General features: G+C 38.2%; 1 protein-coding gene across 3 annotated transcripts; it reads left to right on the top strand.

The window, feature by feature from the left end:
- Positions 1-1,278: 1,278 nt before the first annotated feature.
- On the top strand, positions 1,279-25,196 carry LOC121637398 (rho GTPase-activating protein 40). 3 transcript variants are annotated; one of them, XM_041981528.1, is made up of 16 exons: positions 6,579-6,852; positions 8,955-9,113; positions 11,135-11,358; positions 12,189-12,409; positions 14,294-14,372; positions 15,008-15,156; positions 16,207-16,372; positions 17,021-17,112; positions 17,467-17,544; positions 18,362-18,521; positions 19,210-19,292; positions 20,217-20,423; positions 21,152-21,295; positions 21,605-21,756; positions 21,917-21,972; positions 22,570-25,196. In XM_041981528.1, exons 1-16 carry the CDS (start codon positions 6,620-6,622, stop codon positions 22,674-22,676), a joined length of 2,310 nt encoding a protein of 769 aa, XP_041837462.1. In that variant the 5' UTR covers positions 6,579-6,619; the 3' UTR covers positions 22,677-25,196. The 3 variants fall into 3 exon arrangements, with proteins under 3 accessions (XP_041837465.1, XP_041837462.1, XP_041837464.1); XM_041981531.1 differs by lacking the exons at positions 6,579-6,852; positions 8,955-9,113 and adding an exon at positions 1,279-1,446; XM_041981530.1 differs by lacking the exon at positions 8,955-9,113.
- The last annotated feature ends 534 nt before the right edge of the window (positions 25,197-25,730 follow it).

Here is a 25,730-nt window from a genome sequence, read left to right as displayed (position 1 = left end):
TTTCTAATTTCTGAAGTTTTCAGAGAAATCAATTAATACGAAAGCCGAGAGCGACCTTTTTTTTGTTTTTTTTTTGTTTTTTTTTTTTTTTTTGTTTGTTTTTGTTGTTTTTTTTAAACACTGTTTTCTCGTGACAACGTGATACTTTATCTCGTTATCTCGAGAAAACAAAGTTTGCTTATTCAAAAGCAGAGTTGCTTGAGGACTGGGGCTGCTCCTGGTCCATTTCAGAACCAACACTGAGAGACAGCCATTAAATGTGACTTGCAGTCACTCCTAGCGCGAATTTAGACTCAATTCTCAGCATAACATGTCTTTGGACTGTGGGAGGAAGCAGGGGAGAAACCATGCATACACGGGGAGAACATACAAACTCCACAGTTTCCCCCCAGAAACTTGCTTGTTGTTAATAACAATGATAATAAAAAAAACATGTATTAAGTATGTAAATTAATAAATTATATAGGATTTTACTTGATGTGGTTGTGGTCTACTGGGAGAATCACGGATGTCCTATAAGCGCGCCTTCATGTTTTGGATGCAGCAGTCTGTATCTGAAGGAGCTCTGCAGGGCTGTCAAAGTTCGCCGGGGGGCGGGCACGCAAGCTGACGTCAGTTCGAAGAACATCTTTTACTTCTATCAATTCTGACAAAGGGTGAAATGGCGACGTGTCTTACTGTTAAGCTTTACCAATCACTCATTCACATAATTACACATATACGCCACGTAGCTCTTTCCATCAGCTGTCATGGGATCTGTTTTGATCATTGAAATCAGGTGCCACACACTTACCCTTGTTACCAACTTAATCATCGTTATCTCGAGAAAACAAACTTCATTTTCTCGCGATAACAAGATAAATTATTCCGTTATCAAGAAAGCGGAAATTAACTCGTTATCTCGAGATAACAGAATACATACGGCTTCCGTAGATTTTAGCCAGATTCATTTTTTTTCCTGTATTCAAGTGACAGTATTATCTCATTTATGCGACTATAATACTATGACATATAGATCACCATTATGAGCAAATCAAAATAAAAAAGAGTGTTAATATGCCTATGCAAGCTTCCAAAAGTCCATTTCAGACAGATTTTAACATGTGAGAGCTGAGTTTGGATGACGCTTACAGAAAATTCTGAGCCATGAGGTGACTAGTGCTCGTAAGCACCGGATGCTTAGAAACATCACCAGTCATATGCCACTTTTTGTTTTTCAGTCATATGGCACTGTTGCTGTGGAGCTCGGCGTAATGACGTCAGTTGCAGGGTGAAAAGGATAACGTGGACGTTAGCGGACAGCAGCAAACCTTCCTCATCTCATCTCCATCTGGCTGTTGTCACTTCTCACAGCAGGACTTTCTGTTGCTGTTCCAGATGGAGGAAATTTTACTCCACGCTCAGTTGCGCCTTGGCACACCGTTAGCACCGACGGTGTTTTATCAGGTAAGTGAACAGCTTTTTTCCAGTTAGTTTGTCTAACCGGTGAGCAATGGTGTTTTTTTGTTACAGGTTGTGTGCATATTTTAATATTGGCGAAATTATTTTGTTAGTATAAGTATGCGGTGTTTTTTTTTTTATTTAATTTTGCCTTTTGACTTTGGGTTACTGCTCTAAGCGTTTGTGGTTGCTAGGGTGTCAGGACCTGTTGCTATGGGAGTTTTAGTACCCGCACGTGCAGCCTTGCACGACAGAATGCGGGCTACTGCACATGATCCCGAATCCAACTAAAGCCTGGCTTTTGTGGACTACATTTAAGTTGTTAATTGTTATTTGCTGAACTGATAGTTTTGACTGTCTCTCAATGTAGCTTGACTGATATAATATAGTTAGACAAAACTAGATAACTATAAATCACCATCTAGTCTACTAAGGCACACTTCATGTAAAGCAATATAAGGGACTTTTTTATCTGATAAAACTGCTAAAATGTGAATATTCTGATAAGCCAGGAATATTTTAAATCTAGCTGCTAAAGGTTTTTGACAATATAATAGGCTAAATAACAGAACATTTTAAAACAAACCAAGACATACCAATGCTCTTGATTACCGGTCAGTGTACATTACTGTTGTACAAGCTTATTTTAAGCTGCTTGCTAATTTTGTCATCAATTACTATTATTATTATTATTATTAATATTATTATTATTATTGTTGTTGTTGTTGTTGTTGTCATGCCTTTTGTGTTGCTTTTCGCAGTTAGGGTTACTTGGTTAGGTATGCTTTCTTAACAGTGGTAATCATTTCTGAAAATGTTAAAAAAAAATCAATAACTTTACTTTGCTACTATTTGTCTTGTATCAGGAGAATATTATCAAGCTAAAAGGAATAGCAGTAAAATTGTGGTTGGTTGAATGGCTTATTTGTCATCTCACTGTCTAATGTACATTACAAAGAACATATGGTAACAATGTATATGGTCTAGGTAAATTTGAGTGTATGATGCATATATTGTCTAGCCAAATGTTGTAAGCTTTGAAGTCTAAATGGCAAGAGTCAGTGGAAAGTAGTGTGGTTGTTGTAATCCACTGTAGCACCATATGGCACAAGAGGAGAAGGTTTTTAGATAAGCCATACCCTGCTCAGCATCTGTGATACTGTGAGGGACTTACTGTAAAGACACTTGTTTGTTTTGATTGACGCAAAGAGCAGTCTGTTCCAAAAGAGTGACAGATTCAGAAATATCTAATTGTGTCAAAAACATTAACTAATAAAGGTAATAAAAGTCAAAACTATGGTTTGTATTCCATACGTTTGTGTCATTAGCCAGTCTTGACAGTGGACAGTTGTGTTTGTAAAGGTGCCACAAACAACAGTGACAGATCTGTTCTAGGAAGTTAGTTTGACCTGATCACTAAGAGAGATATTGTTACACACCACAGATTATGTTTCAATCATTTATCATGGTTGTTATGATCATGTGAGTGTAGGGTTTCAAGACAGTATGGCTCTCCCTTGGTTTGCTTCCTGTTTTCTTATTATGAATTGATGAAGTTATTGGATGATCAAGAAGGAATAAAGCTCAGCAACTGAACAGCTTTATACTGATGTGCTGCTTGAGTGAATAGGGAACAAGGAATTAATAATCATGTGCCACACTTCCTTTTTAGAGGATAAACCAAAGGTGGTTATTATCTTTCTAAACTAACCACACATATCTTTCATAAGAGTCACATGTATGAAATCTCAGCTAAAACCCTGAACGAGGAAGTTACTATACTACTGAAGCTTAAACTGTTTCGTCTGTATTTTAAAAGTTAAAAACCAGTATATGTGTAGCCCTTGAAACTATATGTGTAACCTTTGAAACTTTCGGTTAGACAAAACTAACTATAAATCAGCATGTATTTGTACACAAATCAATCTTTCCTTACAGTTCACTCCCCATCTATGCTTTCAGAACATGTTCGGCTGCACTGCCCAGATGAATGAATGTGCCAAACTTTGTGGTCGTAAATAATATTGAGAGGAAACACGCACTTCGATGTGTGTGCGATGCAGGAACTCAACACCTGCAGCTCAGTTCAGCCTTGGTGTATGTAAACTTTGAAAATTTCCCCTGCATGACTAATTTTTTCATCTTATCAGATGTCTAATACTCAGGAAATGCATGTTCACTCCAGATTTGTTTCACTTTACTTTCTTTGGTTTGCTGTGGGTGTTGGACTATAAAGTAATTTACATGAGCTGCATGAACTTTATCATTTCATGATACAGTTCCCCATCTTTATTTCTGCATGCTTTTTACGTGTGTGTATGTGTGAGGCTGTGTAGTACTGTGGTGTGCAACCAGTGGGATGATTCTGTGTGGATACGTAAGTGACGATCTGTCGCCATTTGCTTGTTAATCAGGCCATCTGGAGGTGTTAAAGTCAATTTACCCTGCACTTCATTACCAGTCTCACTCTAAAACTGTATCAGAGCCCCTTGTTAAGAGTAGCATACAGCAGACATTAACTAAGAGTAAAAAAGCAGAGACCTGATTTAAGAATAATTAAAATCTTGGATGGTGCTTTTATTTATTTATTTATTTATTTTTGTAGCAGATGTTTTGTCCTTAAATCCTCCCTTTTGTCCTGAAGCCACATTTTGCTTGCTTTGTTATAATTTAACTGTTCCCTCTTTTCATCGTCTGTCCTGTATTCTCTTCAACTTTCCTGTTCTCACCTCACTTTCAGTCCACTCACTCCACAAAGGCTCAGTGCTCTGCTTGCCAAGAAGTGGATGAGCCGACTGAGCTGAGCTGGTTGTCACATGCCATTTGCAAGGTCACATGAGGATGTGCCCTCACGTTCTACACTCTCCTTTTACTCAGGATGTTTCTTTGAGTTAAGGAGGATTGTCAGATAGGGTGATAAAGGGCTTGCCATGCAAGGAAGAACAGCCAAAAAAGATTCTGGAGAAAAGATATTTATGTTTTGACACTCAAACGTTAGACAAGAATTTTTTTTTTTTTCCTACAGGTATAGTGCAGAAATTAGATTGTTCTGGTTCTATTGGGCTTAATCCCCACTCCCCACATTGGCTACCTGATAATAGTCCTTCAAAAATCTTTACAAGTAAACTTGACTACTACTCAGTTTAAAGTCTGGATCTGAAAACTCTTTGAAGAGCCTGTTAAAGGGGTAGACAACCAGTGTAGGTTGAACACCATAAGAAACACAGCAGCACACAGAATGTAGGTTTATGATCAAGTGATGAGGCCAAAGGGGGGATCAGAACTGGGCCTTGGACGTAAGTCAGCGGTAAATTAGTTTAAACAGTAAGTGGTGGTGAGAAAGGCAAAATCCCAATAGGAATCCCTGTGGTCTGTGTAATCTGTGTAATCTAGTTGTTGACCAACTAAGTCAAAGAGTCATAGGGAAACCTGCCAAAGCACAAAGGCAAGAGCCGCATGGAGCACAGACTATGACAATATTCCATAAGATGTGACGACCTTGCCATGTGATACAGAAAGCATGAAAGAGAAATGTCATTTTAATGTGTAAATAAGATAAATAACATCAGACTGTTCCATTTTTACTGCAAGGACAATGTATAAACCTGTTCTAGAGGAAATGTAACCTTCAGGCTTCAGTGTTTTGGCAACAGGTATTGTGCAGTTTATAATTGAAACTGTTCATATCTCAACTTTACATTCTTGTGTTACAATATAGAGCAGTTCATATTTTGATGTCATTGCATGTGGTAATCTACCATCTCATGTTATAAATATATTTCTGCATTGACACTGCTGGAAGCTGGAATTTAAAGATTAAATCTCTAACCAAATCGCAATTTTGGTCAGAAAAATTGGAATACCTTGTAAAATGGTTATGTTTATGAGATGTTTTAAGAAGTTGGATTCATGGGCCAAGGTTTCTAAACATTGCTTAGTGTCTCAGAAGTGGAGAAAAGAAGATTTGGTAGATTTGAAGCTGAACGTCTTTGTAGCTCCTCGTTGCAAACTTTGTAACAAGTTATCAGGTATGACAAATAAGTATAACAAGGCTTCTGGAAATATTGCAGTTCTTAACATGACTAGGTAAAAGGCACACTACTTTTGATTTACCACTCGCTGATGGGTCATTTTTAACTTTGTAATGCAGATCATGCTATACATCACAGCTGTTTTCTTGGTTAAATAGAGGCAACAGCTGCTAACAGTGGCACTTCAAGTCACAGCCTTGCAAGGACATCTGCTGCTCTTCATGTCTGTTGCTACATCATTGGTGGTAGTTTTCCACTTGGCTTGCTTGTAACGTCATAGGCTGCATGAACTCAGGTGAAAAGTAATCTTGCTGATTTCAGAGTATAGGAGTATTTCTTCTTCTTGACTGATATTGTTGTAAGTGGTATATATTTCCAATACCAGCTGATATTAACTTATGATCAAGAGTCTAATTATACAGTGTCTTGAGTTGATGGCGGTCATTTAAGAAATTGTTTTTTAAATCTTTTGAAATTGAAAGGTTATTTATTTTTTTATTTTTTTATTTTCGGTATTTTAAGAATGCACTAACATATAACCCTAACAGCAGTGATTATAAAATGTCTCCCCTAACAGTTCCATAAATGTTGACTTAGTGTAATGATTCATATTTAAAAAAAAATGTGAAAGAGAAAACATTTTTACCTGCAATTGAAGTTTTCACCGTCGTGGCATAACTTAAACCTCCTGGGAACTTGGGTTGTCACTATATCATATTCTTTGCCTTATTAACTTCCATCTATGTTGTGTAGGCCTGATAGAAAATTTAGTGAGGTTCAGTTTGCTTTTTGAAATTGTTTGGGGACACCATGGTCAAGTCAAAGAGACAACATTGCAGATTCTTGTGTTTGTGTTTAAGTAAATCAGTAAATGAATGAGGGCCCCTGTTGCCACTGTATAGAAGGATGTTTCCCGCTTTTCTTTGTCTTTGTAAAAAATTAAGCTTCAACATAAGTGAGTAAAGCCACCCAGCCAGCAAATCAAGCAGGCTTGCAGCTGTTCTGGCCACCATCCATTCAGCCCACAGCTCTAACCCTGTCCATACCAACCATTTATATAATATTTTCTTTCTGTCTATCCCAGCCCATATCAGGAAAACAGCCAGTCAGCTTTCTCCTTTTCCAACTCCCTGTGCAGACGTCCTTTCATGCTTCAGGATGCATGCAGTGACGTGCCTGTCAGTATAGGCATACTGTCCTTGTTCAAATATGTTTGTGCACTAAAGAGACTACAAGGAAGCAGCTTGCCAAGGGCAGGCAGCTGCTGTTTCCTACAAATCTCGACAGTGCGGGGAGACGACTGCAGGATGCCATGGGGGAGAAATGGCTCAGCGGCCCTGTTGCTGCTCACAGGCAAAGCCACTGGGCGGTCCAAGACCAGGTAGGATTAGGCTTTTGCTGCAGCTATGGCCTCAGACTGCTGAATCTTCAGGTTTATGTATACAGTTACTGATAGACTTAACTAGATTTTTGTTGACGCTTTGATTTGACTGTTAACGTTATTCATTTTTTTCGTTAGTATTTTTTTAGTTCAGTCAGTGCAGTAATGCAGCTGTCCAACTTCACAGATCCAACTGTACATTTGATGACAGGGCTTGAGAAGAATATATTCTCAATGCTGTATGAGCTCATTGTTGCTTTCTCTGTAAGCTAAGCTTTGTGGAATTCAGCCATGAGGATTAAACACTGTGTTGCTTTCAACATAAGCTGATTTTTAAGGTTGGTTACTGTAGTTTATAACCAGAGCTATTTATTGGGGACTACCCTGTTTACCCACTGTTCCCAGTATGAAGGTGGATGGCTTCACTTGTGTCCATTCTTCTCTTAAGAGTTCAGAGTTTCCTGTTGATTCTTTGTGTTATTGCAAGGTCCATTCAACTAGAAACAATTCCAAACACCCTGACATTTTCAGTCGTCTTGTTTTAAAATTAGAGCAGCTCATGTGCTTTGTTTGGTAGCCAAGGTTTATGCCTTGCAGGCAAGCTGAAGAGTATAATGAGAATGTTTAAAACTAAGATGATACTTCTTTTTCGCTTGTTTCAGGGGACCAAACAAGGAAGCTTTCAAATTATATTCAAGAACACTTTCATTATCATGTCATCAGAAAGGATTCCATGTCACTTGAGGCATTTTTAACCTTTTTAGCTGAATTTTTTCTGTGTTTTTAGGTGTTTGATATCATTGTTCTTGATTCAAATCATATTCCAAGCAGGGTCATATGACAAACTGTAAAGTTTGAAGTAACTGGTTAGGTTTTTCCTTGTAAGCTGCACAGCAAGTTTCAGTAGAAGTTTAACGAATAAATCATTGTAAAGGTAATTCCGTTAAGTTTTTATTAAAACAGATTAAACAAAGTCATGCATAAACTTTAATAAAATACATGGTCAGGTAAATGTGCGTGTATGCTAAAGTAAAGACATTAAATTAGTCAAAATCATTCTCAGCCGTTTTTCACTTTCAGTGGGATCTGGTTCTGTGTGTTTGGTTGCAGTATTAGGGCTTTGTTCAGTCTAATGTGAGAATAGGAGGAAAAAAATCTGTGTCAAGTCAGTGATTTAGTAAGATCTTTGAGGCTTACAGCTTGCTCACAACCAATGTTGACAGACCTGTTACACTTGTGAAACTTGAGAAACTTTTACCTGGTTTATCTGTATTTCTCTGCCTCATACTTGTACGCTCACATCACTTCTACACTGAGAGTCATTTGTCAGGTGTTCAGCTGTGCTCAGGTATGAGATTGAATGGGGACGTTTTAGTACGAAATCACAAATGTTGCAACAAGAAGCTCTCTATTCCGTATAAAGTTTGGTTTGACTATGCAATCAACTATCACATATTAAGTTAGTGCTACCTAATTAAAGATTGTTTTTAGTTTGAGGTTGATAACTTTAAAGAGTTTGAAGAATTAAGGCAATGACTTCATCCTTTGATCCATTTGATTAGTTTAATCCTGAACACATACAGTAATATAAAGGATTGTTCCAACAAAGTACCCTTGATGAATGAGCTCATTAGGAAGTAATAAAGTATCCCCAGGTGTATTTTTTAGGGACCATTAAGTAGTTAGCTCACTTACATGTCAAGAGAATCCAGCCCACAGACTAAAACAAGGATTGCTTTTGTTTTGGAATTGCCATAGTGTGTTTAGTGGGTTTAAAGTTTGACAGGCAATAATTAATAGTAATTCAATGGCTGCCAGGCATGAAGGGAGGGTGTGTCTCTTGGTGAGGAAGGGGACAGGTGTGAATATGTTGATGTGAAGAGAGTTGTCACTCCTTCCTGCATTCCAGCTCCAGCTCCACTCAGCTCACAAATACGCCACCCAGCCTGAAGCCACACTAAAGACTTTCAACATCATTTCCTGTCACTGCTCAGAAAAACTGGAGCAACGGAGAGATTTACATCGCACTCACATGGTGTCCAGCCACCACCACTGGATAAAGCTAGTTTTTGTGCAGGATTGTAATTCCCCGATTCCTTCAGCAGTGTTGATATGGGAGGCAGAGAGGAGGTGGTGGTGAGCAGGCTCGAGACCAGCATGCCGTTTTCTCGCAACAGATTCGCTCATTTTAGGCTCCGTCCAAACCAAAGCCCAATGTGGGACAAGCGTGGGAAGTTATCATCCCGCAAGAAAAAAGCCAGGTAGGTGAGGTGAAAAAGACCTGGAGCTGTTGTACGAGCTGTTTAAAATGTGGAGTTGGAGTCAGAGAACAACTCTTAGGCTTGCAATATTTTTTATTTATCTTATTATAGAAAACAATTATTTATGAAAGTTTGGTACAGAAACAGAAAGAATTACAGAAACAAACAGACTCTTTCTCCAGATGCTGCTTCCACAGCATTTATTTATAGGAGTGATTAAATGATGAGTTAAAGTCATACATTTTTGCTATAACTGTTATTAAATAAATAGTGGTACTTATCAGATTTAAATAACATGCATAAAAAGTTACTAAAAGAGCTATATCCACCAATCAGAAGCCAGTATCATTACTTTTACTGTTATGTAAACTTTTACATTATTTTTCTCAATTCATTTGATATTTGTTATTATCCAAAACTTTGTTGGGATTTTCTTTTTTATATATATAGTTGTGATACGTTGTAGTAAACTGTTGAGGTTTTGCATTGAGTTGGACTGGGTCAGAACTGACTGCATTTAACCATATGCTGTGGTTTGGTGGGTTGTATTGTATTCATACTGGTTTACAAGTCACTACAACAATAGCTAAAGTTTTTACTCCGTGAGTCTTTGGAGCTGAGAGACTTTTTTGATGAACATCTGAAATATGTAATTCCAGGATAGTTTTTTTTTTTTTTTTTGAAACAGTGGCATTCATTATAGAAACAGTTAACATTTGTTTTACTTCATTGTTTACAATTAATGAAATTTGAAATTTGATTAAAATTCACTGGACATGAAGGATTCAATTGGTTTCGGTCACTTTGAACTGAGATATGGGAACTGGGAATGTTGCTTTGATGTTAAAAAGAAGAGCCTAAGACTTGTAATTTCATTCAAGACAAGACACAAAAGATCTTTTTTAATCCATCCCTACAATAACTGATTTCTTTTTAGTCACCTTTACTGATTTTATAAACATTGCAGAAAACAGAATATTATAATATTTTCTGCCTGTGAGCAAAATAAAATAAGATTAAAAATAAGATTTCTGATTGTATAATTTCTCTGTTCTTTTTTGGATTTCTTGGTCAGAAACAAGCATCTCTTTGAACTGAATTTGTACTGAAACTCACAAGCCCAGAGCGTCACCCTCGCCCCACCCCCCACTGTGAAACTAGCATAACTAATTTAATCTGATCTGGCTTCAGCTTACTTGTAGTAGATGTAAGCATGTATGTGGAACATGTTGTTAGTTATGAGTCCAACTGAAAACTTTCCAGATAGCAGCTATCCTTTCTTTGTTTATCTCTGTGGTGCAGTCCTAGTAGCACAGTAAGCTATCTGGCATTCCTCAGAATGAACTAGTATGGTTTGGTATGCATCTGATTCAAAGAATGTAACTGAACCGCACAACAGTGGAGTGAATCAGCTGACCACTTCCTGTTTCTGTAATCAGGGGGTCACATTTTAGTGCTTTAGGGTGTGTGTGTATGTGCGTGTGTGTCTCCCTGCTGAGCCTCTCATTGTTAGCAGAGAATATTGTACTTTATTGTAAAGAGCTACATAGAAAAAGCAGGCTGTTTCTGCTTCATCTATGTTTTAGAACAAGACTGTGAGCAAATTAAAATCACATATGATTTATTTAATTGCAGATATCCATTTTACATTTTTTAGTGGTTTCTACCGTTAAGATATGTTATAGTGGATGAAGGGGTGTGACCCTCTAGAAAGCAGATTTTACATTGGTACAGTGACATCTAGTGGATCTGCAAGGCACCTTTTCTCCCGGCCACATTTTGCAAGAACAATAGAGACCCTGCTTTGTGTCCACTCTCGCCATCTCTCTCCTCACTCCGGCCCACCTCCCATTCCTCTCCTTTTGTCTCTCCATCTCTCTGAGCTCTCCTGGCGGATTCACCCTCCCCTCTTCTCCTCAATCCTCACCATTTCTCCTCTGTTTGTATGTGTCTTTGTCTTTCTTCTCATTTGTTTGCATGCATGCGTGTGATTTCTTTACGTGTGTCTATGTCTGTACCAGAGATCCCAGCCCCACCGAGATGAGCGTGGAGCCCTGGCCCAGCCCGCAGGACCAGGGAGCCGCTAAACACATACAGAGCACACACACGCAATCCTCCCAGGATCAGGAGGAGCACCCCGACAAACTGTGCCTGGACTCATTCTGGAGTGAGGTCGAGACCATCAGACAAGGGAGTGGCGACGCAAACCTTGACTGCACCAGGAGGGACTCAAGACAGTCAGAAGGTAATTATTGCTGATCCTGTGCTACTAGATTAAGTATGGACCAAAAGTGAAAAGAAAAAAGAGTTGATGTGGGAGCATTACAAAGCATTATTGTGACACACAGCTGCTACTGAGCTTTTCCATGATCCTCCATGAAATGATTCATTTGTCATGGCAACATATCGGCTTTCTCTCTTGCGGCAAAGTAGCACTCATCACCATGACAACACTATCAAACACTCTGTGGCGGGAAGGTTTTTTGGGTAGAAGCTAAATCATCTTAATGAATACTGACATTTAACGCTGTTTTATTTTGCCCATTCAAATTATCAAAGCTCATTTTGCTTTTTTATATATACTTTTCATGTTATTTAAAACAGAGGCATGTTTTCATTTATCACCAGTTAGAAAACCCACTGTATGAAAATTAACTCTCTCTTTTGTACATTCTTCTGAAATTTAATCTATTAATTTGTGTATTTTATGTCTATAAGAAAGGGCTTTATAGTCACAGACTCATCATAGTTATAAAAGTCCACAATGAGAACTGAGTCTCTGTTTGCATTACTCTGTACCATCTGATTTACTCATTAGTAGATTAGCTGGTGTTGGTAAATCACACAATCATTTTAGCAGTTATTTCATTTACAAAATTCTGAAATGTGAGAAGATGTTTTCGTGATGCTGTAGCTGGTGTATATCTGTAGATAACCCATTTAATAAATGTTCTTTACAGGACAGTATTTCAAAATTGTATTTTGAAGTGTTCTGTGTGTTTGCATGCTTTTTCTTCACATCGTTTTATTGAAATTTGTTTACATCTGTGTACTTGTGGTATGTATGTGTCTCAGAGGGCGAACAAGAGGAGCAGTGGCTCGCTGATGCTGGTTTATCTACCCTCATCAACGAGGACAGTGAGGATGTAGACAAAGCAGTACTTCTGTCCACTCTGACCCGGACGCAGGCCGAGGCTGTTCAACGTCGACTGGATTCTTACACGTTGTCCCTCCGCAAAAGGAACAAACCTCCTCCCCGTGACGTCCGTGACATCTTTGGCTCCCCTATCTCTCAGGTTGGGATGGTGAAATAGGATGTTTATTCCTGCCAGTTGTAGAGATTGTATTTCAGACAACCACAAAAGTTTGTGCCTTACTTGCTGGAGCAACTTTCTCTACTCTCTTCAGCTACTTAAAAGAAAATGACTAATATATACACATTACATCAGGTAAATTGCCTCATAAAAGTAAAGTGCCTCTTTACAAGCCCATTCTCATGACTTAGTATGGGACTTCCTGTTGTTCCAGTGTGTTGTGCTGACATGCTCCATGCAGCTGGGCTGACCTGTAACAATAATGCCAAACCACATGTAAAGGGCAGGCTTTGTCCTCGCTGTCTGTCTTTGACAGTCTCAGAAGAGAACATGCAGCTCCTCTGATTCTTATCCAAGCTTCATCAAAGGAAACACTGTATTCCCATACCCTTTCACTAAGAGGAAAAAATAAAACACATGTTTTATTCCCAGTAGTGAAAAAAATTGGAAATTGATAATAAGGACAGTTTACTAAAGTATTAGCTTAAATTAGGGCTCTCAACTTTTTTATCAGATTAATCACAGCTTACAAATTAATTAATCATGATTAATCACTATTCACGACTATGCCTGAAATATGCCGATTTTTACTGTATTAAAAGAAAGAACAAGCCGTTGCTCACTTGGCGTTTTCTTTGCATTTTAACTTTAGAAAGTCACTTTAGTTGTAATAATTAAATCAATATTACATAAAATCAAAACCTTAAAAAAATTATATCTTATTTATTCCAACGTTTTCCTGATGAGAGCCCCTGCCTGGCCCACCATCAAAATCTTTCTAGACCTGCCCCTGCATATCTGAATTTTAAATCCTTTCTACCTTCTGTCAACTTTTTTGTTTGTGAAGGCTCCTGCTCTGATTTGTATTTTAGAGCCTGTTTATAATTTCTCTCATCTCATTCTTGGCCCAGACATGTATCTCCATCATCTGCACAGCACCAATGATTTAGAGAAGATGTCCCTGTGCTTCCTTTCGCTGTTTCATTCTCAGAAATCTGAACCTGATCTATCTCCATAGATGTGTGCATGGATGTCTGATGACTAGTAGATTTTACAGCTGTGTCACTAGCAAACCTAATAGATAATGAAACGTTATAGCAAATAAAGGCAAGCAATATCTAACTGAAATAGGCTGTTATCAACATTTGTTTTATTCTTCAGCTTCACATGACAGAGACATGGATCTGATGGACATGAGGCTGATAAATGTTGCTTACTTTCACTAGTGTGTCCAAAAACAATGCTTTTGGGTAAATATGTGCTGGTGTGAACCATGAACCACTAGTTTCCTACTTCTCAGCTGAACGATAAACTAACACCACAAGAGAAACAATGCTAGCGACAGAAAAGCCGATCAGCTGATCACCGACAGGCGTCATGATTCACAACGGGAGAGGGAAGGGGGAGAGGAGGAGGCTGCCACGCTGCGCTGGGCAGACACAGAGATGACTAGAACAGTCACGTTTGTGTATAACTAAGTGAAAGGTTTTTTGAAAATGTGGGAAAAGTGCAGGTGTTGAATCCTCTCACCAGGAAATGTGTGCGTGTTAAAATACCCTCATCCCCCACGAGTGTGACGCATTCAAATCCAACTATAGAGTGAGCCAGCTCACCTTTAGACACCTCCATGTCTCGCTTTCATAAATGACGCCATAAATGACGCATGCATTAAAAATTTAACACAATTAGTTACATCAATTAATTACTGCAGTTAATGCGTTATTTTTGACAGCCTTAGTTTAAATAAATATATAGTTTAAATACAGTGAATATGTAGTACAAATAAAGTATTTTTCTTTTCATTTAATTTTATTTCTCACTACAGAGGAGATTGTTAATTTATTTGCAAATCCTCTCTTTCTCCAGACGCTGCTGCCTGAGTCTCAGAATAGTGAAGACCTTGACCAACACAGTATGGCATCAGTTGCCAAAACACCACTTTCAGGTAAGCACTATATAAGATGATCAGATTTAGTTAAGATGAACTTGTTAATACCAAAGGAAAAACAAAAAAGTGGAACACCTCCTCAAGCCAGTAATATAACTGGCATGTCAGAAATATAACTGAATCCAAACTTATTCCCAAGACAAGTCCTGTCATAATTAATTTCCATAATAAGATCATCCTATAAATTATTCAGAGGTTTAACTCTAATTACCGGCTTTGTCTCAGAAAAGTACCTGAAGAAGTCAGGTGAGCATTTGTGGCCTCCTGATGAAGAATGATCAGACCACAGGTCTGCCATCTGTCCTCCTATTGGCTCAGATTAATCCCTGATTAACTACTTGCCTCAGCATGCTGCCAGTTCCTGTCTGCTTTGTACCACTATGATAAGCAGGAAAACTATCCGAATCCTTGAATTCCTTTGTTATTGTAATAGTACTGAAACCATTCCACAAGAACCATTACAACTGACAGTGACAGTACCTCAGCTGTATTCTTTATTTTGTGTTGTTTTGTAATACTGCTCTACTTTCTCCCGAGATAGGGCTTGTATCCCAAATAAAATGAGTGTGGTTCTTCAGCGAATCCTCTGCAGTGTCATTCCTTCAGTAAACTGATAGTTTGTTTATGTTTAGCTGTGACGCCAGAGCATCAGCGAGGTGCTCCCAAAGATGAGTTCTTCATCACTGACGTGGCTTACTGTGAACAGGCCGTCATCTTCCTCAAACAAGCCAAACTGCCGCAGAATAACTATCAACGCAGGAAAGAGGATGGCACCCTTCCTGTAAGATCCCTAAATCTTTTCACCTATTCCACTTATTTACGAGAAAACTTTTTTTTTTTTGCTGATATTTCAAATGGGGAAATTGAAAGGAAATTCTGTAAATAGTTGAGCATCATAACTGGACAACAATGCTTGGTTTTCCTTGTGATGAGAGTCCAATTCATGGACAGAAAACAATGTAAAATAATTTGTTTTTAGTATGCTAGTTAATAAACAAACTGTACTGTATAACATCTGAAAAATAAATAATTTAATTTTTATATTAGAAGTACAGAATGACAATATAGCTTTAACATCAGAGCACATTTATTTGTGAAAACATCTATCATACGTTTTTATTGTTTTACTAAGGAATGTTTCACAAGTATTGCTCTGAAGTCCACATTATGCAGAATGTAATTTTTATTTTTTATTTGGTTGTGGGGTCCTTTTATATTGTGCTAAATATTCTATAATTTGTTTTTTGGGTCTGACTGTATATTATTAAACTTTTAGAAAAAAATAATCTGAAAATGTAACATGAACTAAATACAAAATTATTTTGTGTTCCAGTCTCAATGCTTTAGACAGCAGTTTAGAGTTTGGGGTCAGACTTGGCTTATATTGTCATGGAAATATGACAACACACATAGAAAAGACACATTATTACAAGGCATTTGCACTCAGCCCTTTGCTGTTGATTAGATAACAGGGTTGCTCATACAAGGAATTAGCTCAAAACAAAGGGAGGCTTGTTGCGTCATAGTTCAGCAGATTTTCTTTTTCTATATTTAAGTATTTTCTGCTTTAAAAGGAGTTATTTTGATTCATTAGTGGTGATTATACAAATACCACTCTGACACATTTACTAAAATTTACCACAAATAGATGAACTGATCCACAAATTATTGAATTAGTTGTAATGTTTTTACATTTTGTGTTCTATTCAGTTCACATTAACCATTTTTCTGGCCTTATATTTTATGTTGTTCTCTCTGCACTAACTTAAAATTTTCTAACTTTCAACTCCTCTTCTTCTCCTCTTTTCTCCATCCTCTCTCATATCTACAGCGGATGATCTGCCCTAAGTGCCGTTTAGGAGTAACACATATTCAAGATCTCTCCCACACTGACATGAAGAAGGTGCGTCAGTTGGCTCTGATTGACATGACAGCACTGTGTGACCTCTTAGAGCTGGAGGTGAAAAGACACAAAACTGGAAAGAGAAAAATTCCAGGTAGGTCAGCATTCTGCTGCATAATGCACTCACAAAAAAAAACTTAAAGCACAAGGAAATTGATGTAATGGAAAAGTCTAGTACCTTCTTTTAAAAAAGAAAAAAACTTTTCAACCTTCTGTTTTTGTTTTTTTATTTATTTTTGTTTTGTTTTATTTTTGTCCTAACCGAATTAAAGTAAAACAAGAAAAGACGTTAGTATTCGAGTCCAGGAGAAATCCACAAGCTGAAAGCTTTTACGCTTCTGGCAACTGTTTGTCCAGTTTCCTGTTGCACCAGGATGGCACCTGGACTGACTTCATTTAGTTCTAAGCTTGACATCAGACAAAAAAAAAATTGAACCAGGCAAATGTAACGTCTACAAATCTGGACAATGTGATTTAAATAAAGATGAATTCTTCATGAGATATTTAACATTATACTATTTCTGTATATAAAATAGCACAAAATTCTAGTCAGAAGTACATTTTTATCCCTTGTAGCAATGATAGTTACAAGTAAAGAGTCCCTGAAAATTTTAGTTGGCACTTCCTGGAAATAACATGAGCATTAACATGTCACAGGCAACACAACACAATCCTTCCCTTGTGCAGTTTTAGACAAAAGTTCATGTGAGAAGCATATGACCAAGATTTTGTTTTCTTACAGAGAGCACACTTTTTGGGGTGCCGTTGGCCACACTGCTGGATAATGATCAGAAAGTGAAGCCGAACACCTCCACTCCTCTGTTCCTGCAGACAGTATGTGTTTGTTTACTTTGAATGTGTAATGTAGGGTTCACAGCTGAAAGAAATGATAGATGCAGTAAATTAATGACACATGAAGCACAATTTTATGGACTGAATACAATTTTTTTTATATGTTACTGTTTTCAGCCTTGATGCGACACAAGATTACATTTTTTTCTGTTTTGACCATGTCTTGTGAAGCATTATGTCGCGTTTTTACTGTTGTCGAACACTCAGATTGCTTTCAGTATTCAGATAGGGATCATTAAAATCTGTTTGACCACACCCCGTTCGCAGCAGCAGTTACTGAGTCTAACCAGCAGAGGTGAGCATGAGATTCATATCTGCTGACGTCTCTCCCTGCAGTTGTTGTCGTTTTTGGAGAAGAAAGGAGTTGACTCAGAGGGGATCTTGCGGGTTCCAGGATCTCAGTCTAGAATCAAGGTATCACATCTGGATTCACACACCAAGCACTTCCCCTATTCATTTTGTCGCAAAGTCTCGAAATTATGACCTAAATGACGGTCACAACACTGACACTAAAATGTCAGAAATGCTTGAAGCACAGAGAGAAAAATCTACCAGCTTTGCCAAGTTTAACTACATCTGACATTTCTTAGTGTAACTACAGCTGACATTTTGAGAAACAATGAGACAAAATCAATGATGTGTTTTTCAGTTGCTGTTGCCACATTGGTCTCTTCTTACTGCGCTTGATCACTTCCTTCAAATAAATCAGTTAAAAAAAAGCAGCCACAAGAGGGCGCCAGTTAGCTCTAAGTGGTACAACATCCCTGTGAGGAAGAAAAAACTGCAACAGATAATCAAGCAGCAAATGTGAAAACATTAACAATGACGCAAATGAAAAACACAAACACCAAACAATTGTATGAATTTCAAGAGATGAATGTCAATTATAGCTTAATATCAGTTCACTATTGCAGATAAAATACATTAGACAGCTTATTTTTTCCACCTTGTCCTTTTGCTCAACGTGTTTTCATCCTGATTATTGAGCACATAATAACAATTCCTTTGTTGTCAAGTTACAAGCAGAGACTATTTAATCTGTCAGGTAGTTTGGACCTGCAAACATCTGAGTACACATAACAGAGCCAATCCATCTTTATATCTGGGTCTGTAAGGTCCATTCAGCTTAATCTTTAGTGTTAAAGATACTAATTATAACATTTAAAATTTAGTTTAGAAGCAGTCGTTTTGTTTTATTGTCATGCACGATTCTATTGTTTGCTGTCTGTAGCTTCTGCAGCAGAATTTGGAGACCAACTTCTACTCAGGGCGGATCAGCTGGGATGAAGTGAGTCCAAATGATGCTGCTGCACTGCTGAAGAAGTTCATCCGGGAGCTGCCCTCACCTCTGCTCACCTCTGAGTACCTCAACACCTTCAATGCTGTCAGAGGTCAGTGGACCCTACACAACAATTCTCTTTGATTAGCAACTTTTTTACATTGTACTTTATATCATATTCTTATTTGTTTTCATATTGTTGAGAAGCCCTTGAAGTGTGGGAGTGACACTGAGCATTTATAAAGTAATAGAAAATGTCTCACATCTTACTGTATAAAATAAGCATATGTAACAGTTCCTCTTCCACTTCTCTTCACAACAATCTGATGGCCACATTTCCTGACAGCTCATCAGAGTTCAAATCATAATTACCCTAGTCTCATCACTGTGATGGCAGCACTGTGCGATGCTTATCTCTACTGCTCCGGCTGAGAAATCAACATTGAGATGAACAAGTTGATACCATTTTAAGAGGCTTCCCTGCACTGCTGCAGATATGCAGTCTGGAGCAGAGGATCAGCTATTTCCACATTAGTTTCACTTTAATAGAAAAAAAAAAACACAATGTTTTATATTAATATAATTTGAGTGATGACTTGCCAGGTATCATTTCTGAGGAGGATCAGTGAAAGTGATAAACAATGTGTGACCACAGAGACATAGCTAACAAACCTAATGACCACCTGTCACATTGCCATTAATCTTTGGATATCCTATTACTCTTAGTCAAACACAGAGGAAATGAACAGTGTTTGTGTGTGTGTGTGTTCAGCTTCTTACTTTATCGTTTTTTCCTCCAGACATCACAGATCTGAAGCAGAAACTCCATATGTTGAATCTGCTCATCCTTCTGCTGCCTGAGCCCAACAGGAACACTCTGAAGGTAAAAGCAACACACAGACACCTCAACACTTGACTTTATATATTCCAGACAAAAGTCTGAACCTTCTTTCAGCACATGTGGAACAGATGATGGTGATGATGACTGTGTTTTAATTGTTACTGTTCTGATATCCAAGTTTTTTTTCTTTCTGAGTGTGTACTGAATGTTCCTCCTTTTTTAATACCACCTGATTCTAATGTGTCTAGGTATGCAATGTAACCAAACATTTGCTACATCATTAGGTTTAGATGCTTAAACAAGAAGGATCTATCACCACTGTATATTTCTACTCCACTCCACTAGAAATATGCAGCTTAGGGAAGGGCTGAGTTTCTAAAAATATCTGTAACATGTAAAACACCACAGAGCCTGTGAGTGACCTCAGACTGGACTTTTATGCCATAAAAGTCAAAGTTTGCTTCATGTTTATTCCCACATACTACATACTCGTCTTGGATTTTTCATAAATGTAACCTACTTGAACAAAGTACTGTTTCATAATGCCCTACTGTACTCTTCTACTTTTTCCTACATTTTAAACCCTCTGCTTTGTTATATAATGGCTTGCATTAATCGTGACTCGGTTTCACCAACCCAAGTGTGCAGTCAGCTCCACTTAGAGCAGCCAGGAGCATAAAACCCACCTGAACTAATGACTTTAGTAGAAGCAGCTGAAACTTACTGTGCATGAGGTGTTACGCCTGATTCAGCCAATGATAGTTCACTCCATTTTGTGACTTATATAAATAGCCTTTTTTTCCCTTTCAGTAAACACCTAAACATTGTTTACTTAGAAGCAAGAAAATCTTTAATTCTCTAAAGTCTTTATATTGAACTTAAATGCTGCATGGAAAGAAAAAAAAAAACCAAACCAACAGCTGACAGAGCTTCAGGTTCATGTGTCTCCATCTGTGATTGTTTCAGGCCCTGCTCGAGTTCCTCAGTAAGGTGGTTTCCAGGGAAAAGAGGAACAGGATGAATCTGTGGGCCGTCGCAACCATCATGGCTCCCAATCTTTTCCTGCATAAGGCTATCCCCAGCAGACTGACTGACGGGACAGAGAAAGGACAGGCGGAGAAGGCGGCTGATGTCATGAGGCTCCTCATTCGCTACCAGGACCTACTATGGACGGTAGGAATAACAACATGTGCATTAGAAATGGTTGTGATGTATTTTTACAGGTACTATTGATTTTATTTTTTTTTGTAGCCTTTAGCTTAGTTATCACTAACTCTAGTCCTCGAGGGCCAGTCTCCTGCGGGTATTGGATATTTTATTACTGCAACACCTGATTTATATAAAATGGATCTCCAACAGCCTGTTGTCAAGAGTCTGTTAATGACCCAATCATCTGAATCAGGTGTGTTGCTGCAGGGAAACATCGAATACCTGCAGGATAGCAGCCGTCAAGGACCGGATTGGGTGATCTCTGCTTTAATCTAATCCACAGGTGTCAAACTCCGGTCCTCAAGGGCCGGTATCCTGCAGGTTTTCATGTTGACAAGAAGCTGTTGGATCCATTTGATTTTATTCAGGTGTGTTAAATTAGGGAAACAATGAAAACCTGCAGGATACCGCCCCTCGAGGACCGGAGTTTGACACCCCTGGTCTAATCTATTGACTAAAAAAAAAATCATTGAAGTAAAATTGATTACAAAAACATTAACAACATAAGCAAAAGTAAAGCGTAGCAGCAAAAGTTTGTAAATGAAATCTTATGACAAGGTTCCTCTGCTTTTCCGTCAGAAAATTCCTGAGAAACCAAAGACATACTCCTATGAAAAGCTTGTTTTGTTTTGTTTTTTACACTGGTACATATGCTTGTAATAAATTCTTTCTTATTTTGCATTTATCGTCAGATCCCTAACTTCCTCATAAGTCAGGTGCGTAGGCTGAATGAGAATAGTAACCGGCGTTACCAGTTCTACGATCGCCGTATTAAGAACCTGCTGAGGAAGATCCACACAGACAGCAGAGAAAAACCTGAGAAAAACAACTCAGAGGTAAGTTACCTGAGCAATACTGCCTGTTTTAGTGAGTCTAAACACATTGTACATAACGACAGAAGAATTGTCTGGAACATTAAAAGTACAGAATCATAATCATTCATTGATAACCATCCATGAATGACAGCTGGAAGCCCATATTTTAGGTGAAGTATGTATACACTACAGTCATAATTTGGTTTATTTCTAAAACATACTTTTTATGTTAACATTGGTGTCATTTTACTTTAAATTATTCTGTTGTTTTATTTCCATCCAAACTTATTAAAGTGATGGAAATCCTCAAATTTGTTTAATTTCCTGCAGCTTCATCGTACCGTGAAAATCCAGGTTGGAGATCTGGTTAGTGGCACCATGGAGTTCCAGCTCAGCATCAATTCACGGACCTCAGACCTGCTCGCACAGTTTCACCGCCAGTTCCTCCGCAGCCCTGAAAATGGAAAAGGCAAAATGCGAAGGTATGACAATGCAGCAGTTTTGAATAACAGTTAGGTTATCGAGCTCTGGCACATGAATCCTTTCGACTTTATTACAAAAATGAAAACATGTTTCAGATTATTCATCATTATTATTTTGATGGTAAATAAAGAACATAAGAAATGATGTTTCTGTCAACAGAAATGGCTCTGTGGTGTACCCAGACTGCGCTTTGTACGAAGTGGGAGGAAATATCGGTGAGTTTTCTCTGATCAGAACAGCACTGACATTTGCATGTCTTTCTGCTTGCTGAGCTAATGAGAGTAGCAAGGTGTTACGTAATGAAGGTTTTTACAGCCAAAGAAACATGAGCTGTGCATCTGCAGTTATCAGAGCAGACAAATGCCCATTACACACGTCTGTGCACTCACATGAGCACCGACATCGTGAACAGTACAGCTGAAACTTTTGTAGCCAGTTCACTGCATGACAGGAAATAATTCCTACTTTTTCTTCTTATGTTTTCATTCAAACAGAAGACTTGATGAACAATCAGCTGACAGTAAAAATAATCATAAACTCTAAAAATATTTGTCCTGGGTTCAAGCAGAGAACTTTGCAGTTTTGATCTGTTTTCCAGACAAAATTAAACATTTAAGATGTCAGTTTATGGTGAGCATTTAGACAATAATAGAAACTGTAATGGGTCAAACGTATTAATTAATCAGTACATGCTAGTTAAGGAAGTCAGGTGCAGCATTAATTTTAATTTTAGGTCAATTACTTTGTCTGTAGGGTTCTTTTATTTTTATTTCTGTATTCATTTGTTTATTTGTTTGTGTGTTTATTTGCAGGTGAGCACTGTCTGGATCCGGACACACATCTGCTGGACCTGTACAACAGTAACCCAGGTGGAGAATGGGTCATCAAGATGAAACCCAACGCAGGCAAAGGGCTGTGACGTGAAGCCTCTGGGACAATAGACGCACAGATTGAGAAACTACTTTCAGAAGATGGATGAAGACAGATTCTTAAAGATCAAACTTTTTCATGTCCATTTCATCCTCTGAGCAACAAGCAGTAAGGAGACAGATGGAGGAAAGGAAACTGATATGTGGAAAATCTGCCTGGAGCAGAGCCTAAAAACTGTCTGTGATCCGTGAACACACACAGTCCTCTTTCTTTTCCTCTCTGCTTTTCACCCTGTTTCTCTTCATCTTCATCTACTCTTCCTCTTTGGACCATCATTACTTTCCAGTGTTACTGCAGGGCGGCGTTGGTGCAAGAGCAAAACCGCTTACGTGACTCATTACTTCCAACAGAGAACCTGCTGCATAGAAAAGAGGAGAGACACAGACTGGACAGTTTGCTTTTCTCTAAAGCAATAATTTCCAACCAAGAGCAAACAGATGGGGATGCAGGGCACCTCTGGCTATACAGACTCCAGTCATTAACCCATCCCAATGCCAGCTTCTGCTCCACATACACGGCCAATCTTTGTTGTGTTATGGGTTTAATCCAAGAAAAAAAAACATAATACTGTTTTTTTTTTGTACATATTTTAAGTAAAGTTGGTATGCACGAAAGCTGTCAGTGATGAAAGTTTATCTTTTTTGCCTTTTTTAATAAATCTGTATTAAAAAAAATCAGGTTGCAGACTGAAAGTGCAGTTAAAGGCTTATTCACATAATTGTAAATATGGTCAGAAAATCCCAATATCTGTATTTCCCCCTTTTACGAAATGCTGCCAGAAAACAATCAGCAACTACAGAAAATACTTTTGAAAGATGCTGGAGCAGAAGCTAAGCTGGAAACTGATCAATCAACGATCAGTCAGTCAGCCTCTTCAATCATGCGTCTTTTTTTTCTGCTGTGATGTGTCCACGCTGCAGCTTTCTAGACAAAGTAAACAAAGACAGAGGGTCCCTCTCTGTCAGCCTCTGTGCCATCCAAAGAGGGAAAGAGCCCCTGATGAACTGATATCTTTTTATCTGTGAATTCTTTACTCTAAGTATCTACTTTCTAATGACTCTGACTCTCACAGAACAGTGCTCAGAGAGCTCAGTTTTGTTTTGTTTTTTTGTTGTTATTGTTATGTTGAGACACTAGTGGATCTTATCTCTAAAGGGAGCTGATAAGGATACATTGTGAAGCTGGTCTTCAATTTTCATTTTTGAACACATGAATGGAGGTGAAAGTGCTTACATGACTCATGGGGCACACTGAGATTAGCATTATTATTATTATTATTATTATTATTATTATTATTATTATTATTATTATTTATATGAATGTAATACCATTGTTGCTTTTGTAGTTGGTGAATATTGTATATGATAAAATATGAAGTTGCTGCACTCATTGTAACAGTATGTTGTGTGAATTTGACCGTACTCTGTGTGGGAATGTTTGCATACATATTTCTTGATGCTCAAACGTGTTTTTTCCATTTTTTTTTTTTTTTTTTATGGATCTCTGTATTTCCTGTGTATATATGGTTCAGTCATACACACTGCTGTGAGGAGAAATAACTGCTGCAGGACTGTCTATTGTGGTCGCATTGCTTCTCAAAGCTTTTCCAAACACACACAAGCAACAAATGAATGTATTTAACACTTTGTGCCGATCATCAGATGCGAATCATTTGCTCCTTGCAGTTGGAGCCATGTTGCTGCACCGCGGCCATTTTGTGGGAAGTGTCTCACACACGTTACTCGATAGACAGAGTAATGACAGCGTACCCCGCACCAACATCTATCAACACCCTATGATCCATCTCTGTCACCTCCCCATAATGGACCATAATGGCAGTGCGGTGCATCAGAAACGCACAGAGGAATCACATTTCTCTGATAAAGCAGAAGGTAATAAATGGGTGTGATCAATTCTGCGGCCCCAGACCTGCCGACTGCAGTGTGTGTGCATGTGTGTGATGAGCTTCATTACACATGTCCAATCGGCCTGTCCCTGGGTCTCAGGCACAGTTCAGTGCCCCGGCACAAAGCGAACTGATGAGACTGCCTTCTGCTGACAGTAAGGAGAACTAGGTCACCTCTGAAGCAGCTTCCCAGAGGGCAAGTAGCACGAGTTCAGACACCCCAAGGAGCAGAGCACATGGACATACTGTCTAAACACAACATGATGCACCATCACCTATTGTTTGTTCTTGTATATGTGAGTGTGTGTGTGTGTGAGGACACTACCTGTGTGATGGATATCGCTGAAACAGTGTTATAGTTGTAAATTCTCGGAAACTCTCACTAAAACTGAAAGATTAACTGGAACATTTATGTCCTACTGTGGTGAAAGTATGGACCACTTAATGGCGAAGATTTTAAACGTCAGCCAGCAGACGTCCGAATGTATATTTATGCCCTTTACACAAGTCATTGTTTTTAATACATTTGTGAAAATAATTTTCTGTAGAAAAGGAAGCGTTTGAAAAATTTTCTCTTTTTGTCAATAAATGTGACTCTAATGCGCTAAAGATGATTTACTTTTTCATTATGAGCTAGCGGCTGTGGTGGAGAGATAGTATCAACAAAAACATCATTAATCAACACAGTTGCATTTGCTCCTTCATATTTATGCAGCCACAGAAAGCAGAAAACACATGTGAAAGCAGAAGATATTTAGTGAACTATTGGTCTATGCTACAGCAACAATCAATAGAAAAATTAACCTTGTAATGTGGCGGGTGATGAGGCCAGAGCTGCTCAGGTCCTTGATTAATCATCGCCTGTACTCCTGGAAAAAAAAACATTTGCTACTAACTGCTTCATCAACTTTGATTATTCAGGGTCTGAGCGTGTTCACAGAGGCGGGAGGAAGACAAAAAGACTGATGTATAATGCTGCATTCATTCATTCATTCATTCATTCATTCATTCATTCATTCATTCATTCAGGTTTTGTCTGCTTGTTATATTATGAGCTTCCAAATGTTATATTTTTGGAGATGCACCACATGAGTAATGAGTGGAAAATTCAGTATGTACATCTAAAATTAGATGATA

Source organism: Melanotaenia boesemani, chromosome 3 (genome assembly GCF_017639745.1).
Source record: "Melanotaenia boesemani isolate fMelBoe1 chromosome 3, fMelBoe1.pri, whole genome shotgun sequence".
Classification (NCBI taxonomy): Eukaryota; Metazoa; Chordata; class Actinopteri; order Atheriniformes; family Melanotaeniidae; genus Melanotaenia; species Melanotaenia boesemani.
This window is presented reverse-complemented; position numbering and strand designations above follow the sequence as displayed.

Excerpts from the sequence above, each read along its gene's own strand:
- LOC121637398 (XM_041981528.1), top strand. The coding sequence starts at position 6,620 with ATGCTTCAGGATGCATGCAGTGACGTGCCTGTCAGTATAGGCATACTG. Across the intron at positions 14,373-15,007 it reads TGCCAAAACACCACTTTCAG|CTGTGACGCCAGAGCATCAG; the intron begins GTAAGCACTATA and ends GTTTATGTTTAG. Across the intron at positions 21,973-22,569 it reads CGAAGTGGGAGGAAATATCG|GTGAGCACTGTCTGGATCCG; the intron begins GTGAGTTTTCTC and ends GTTTATTTGCAG.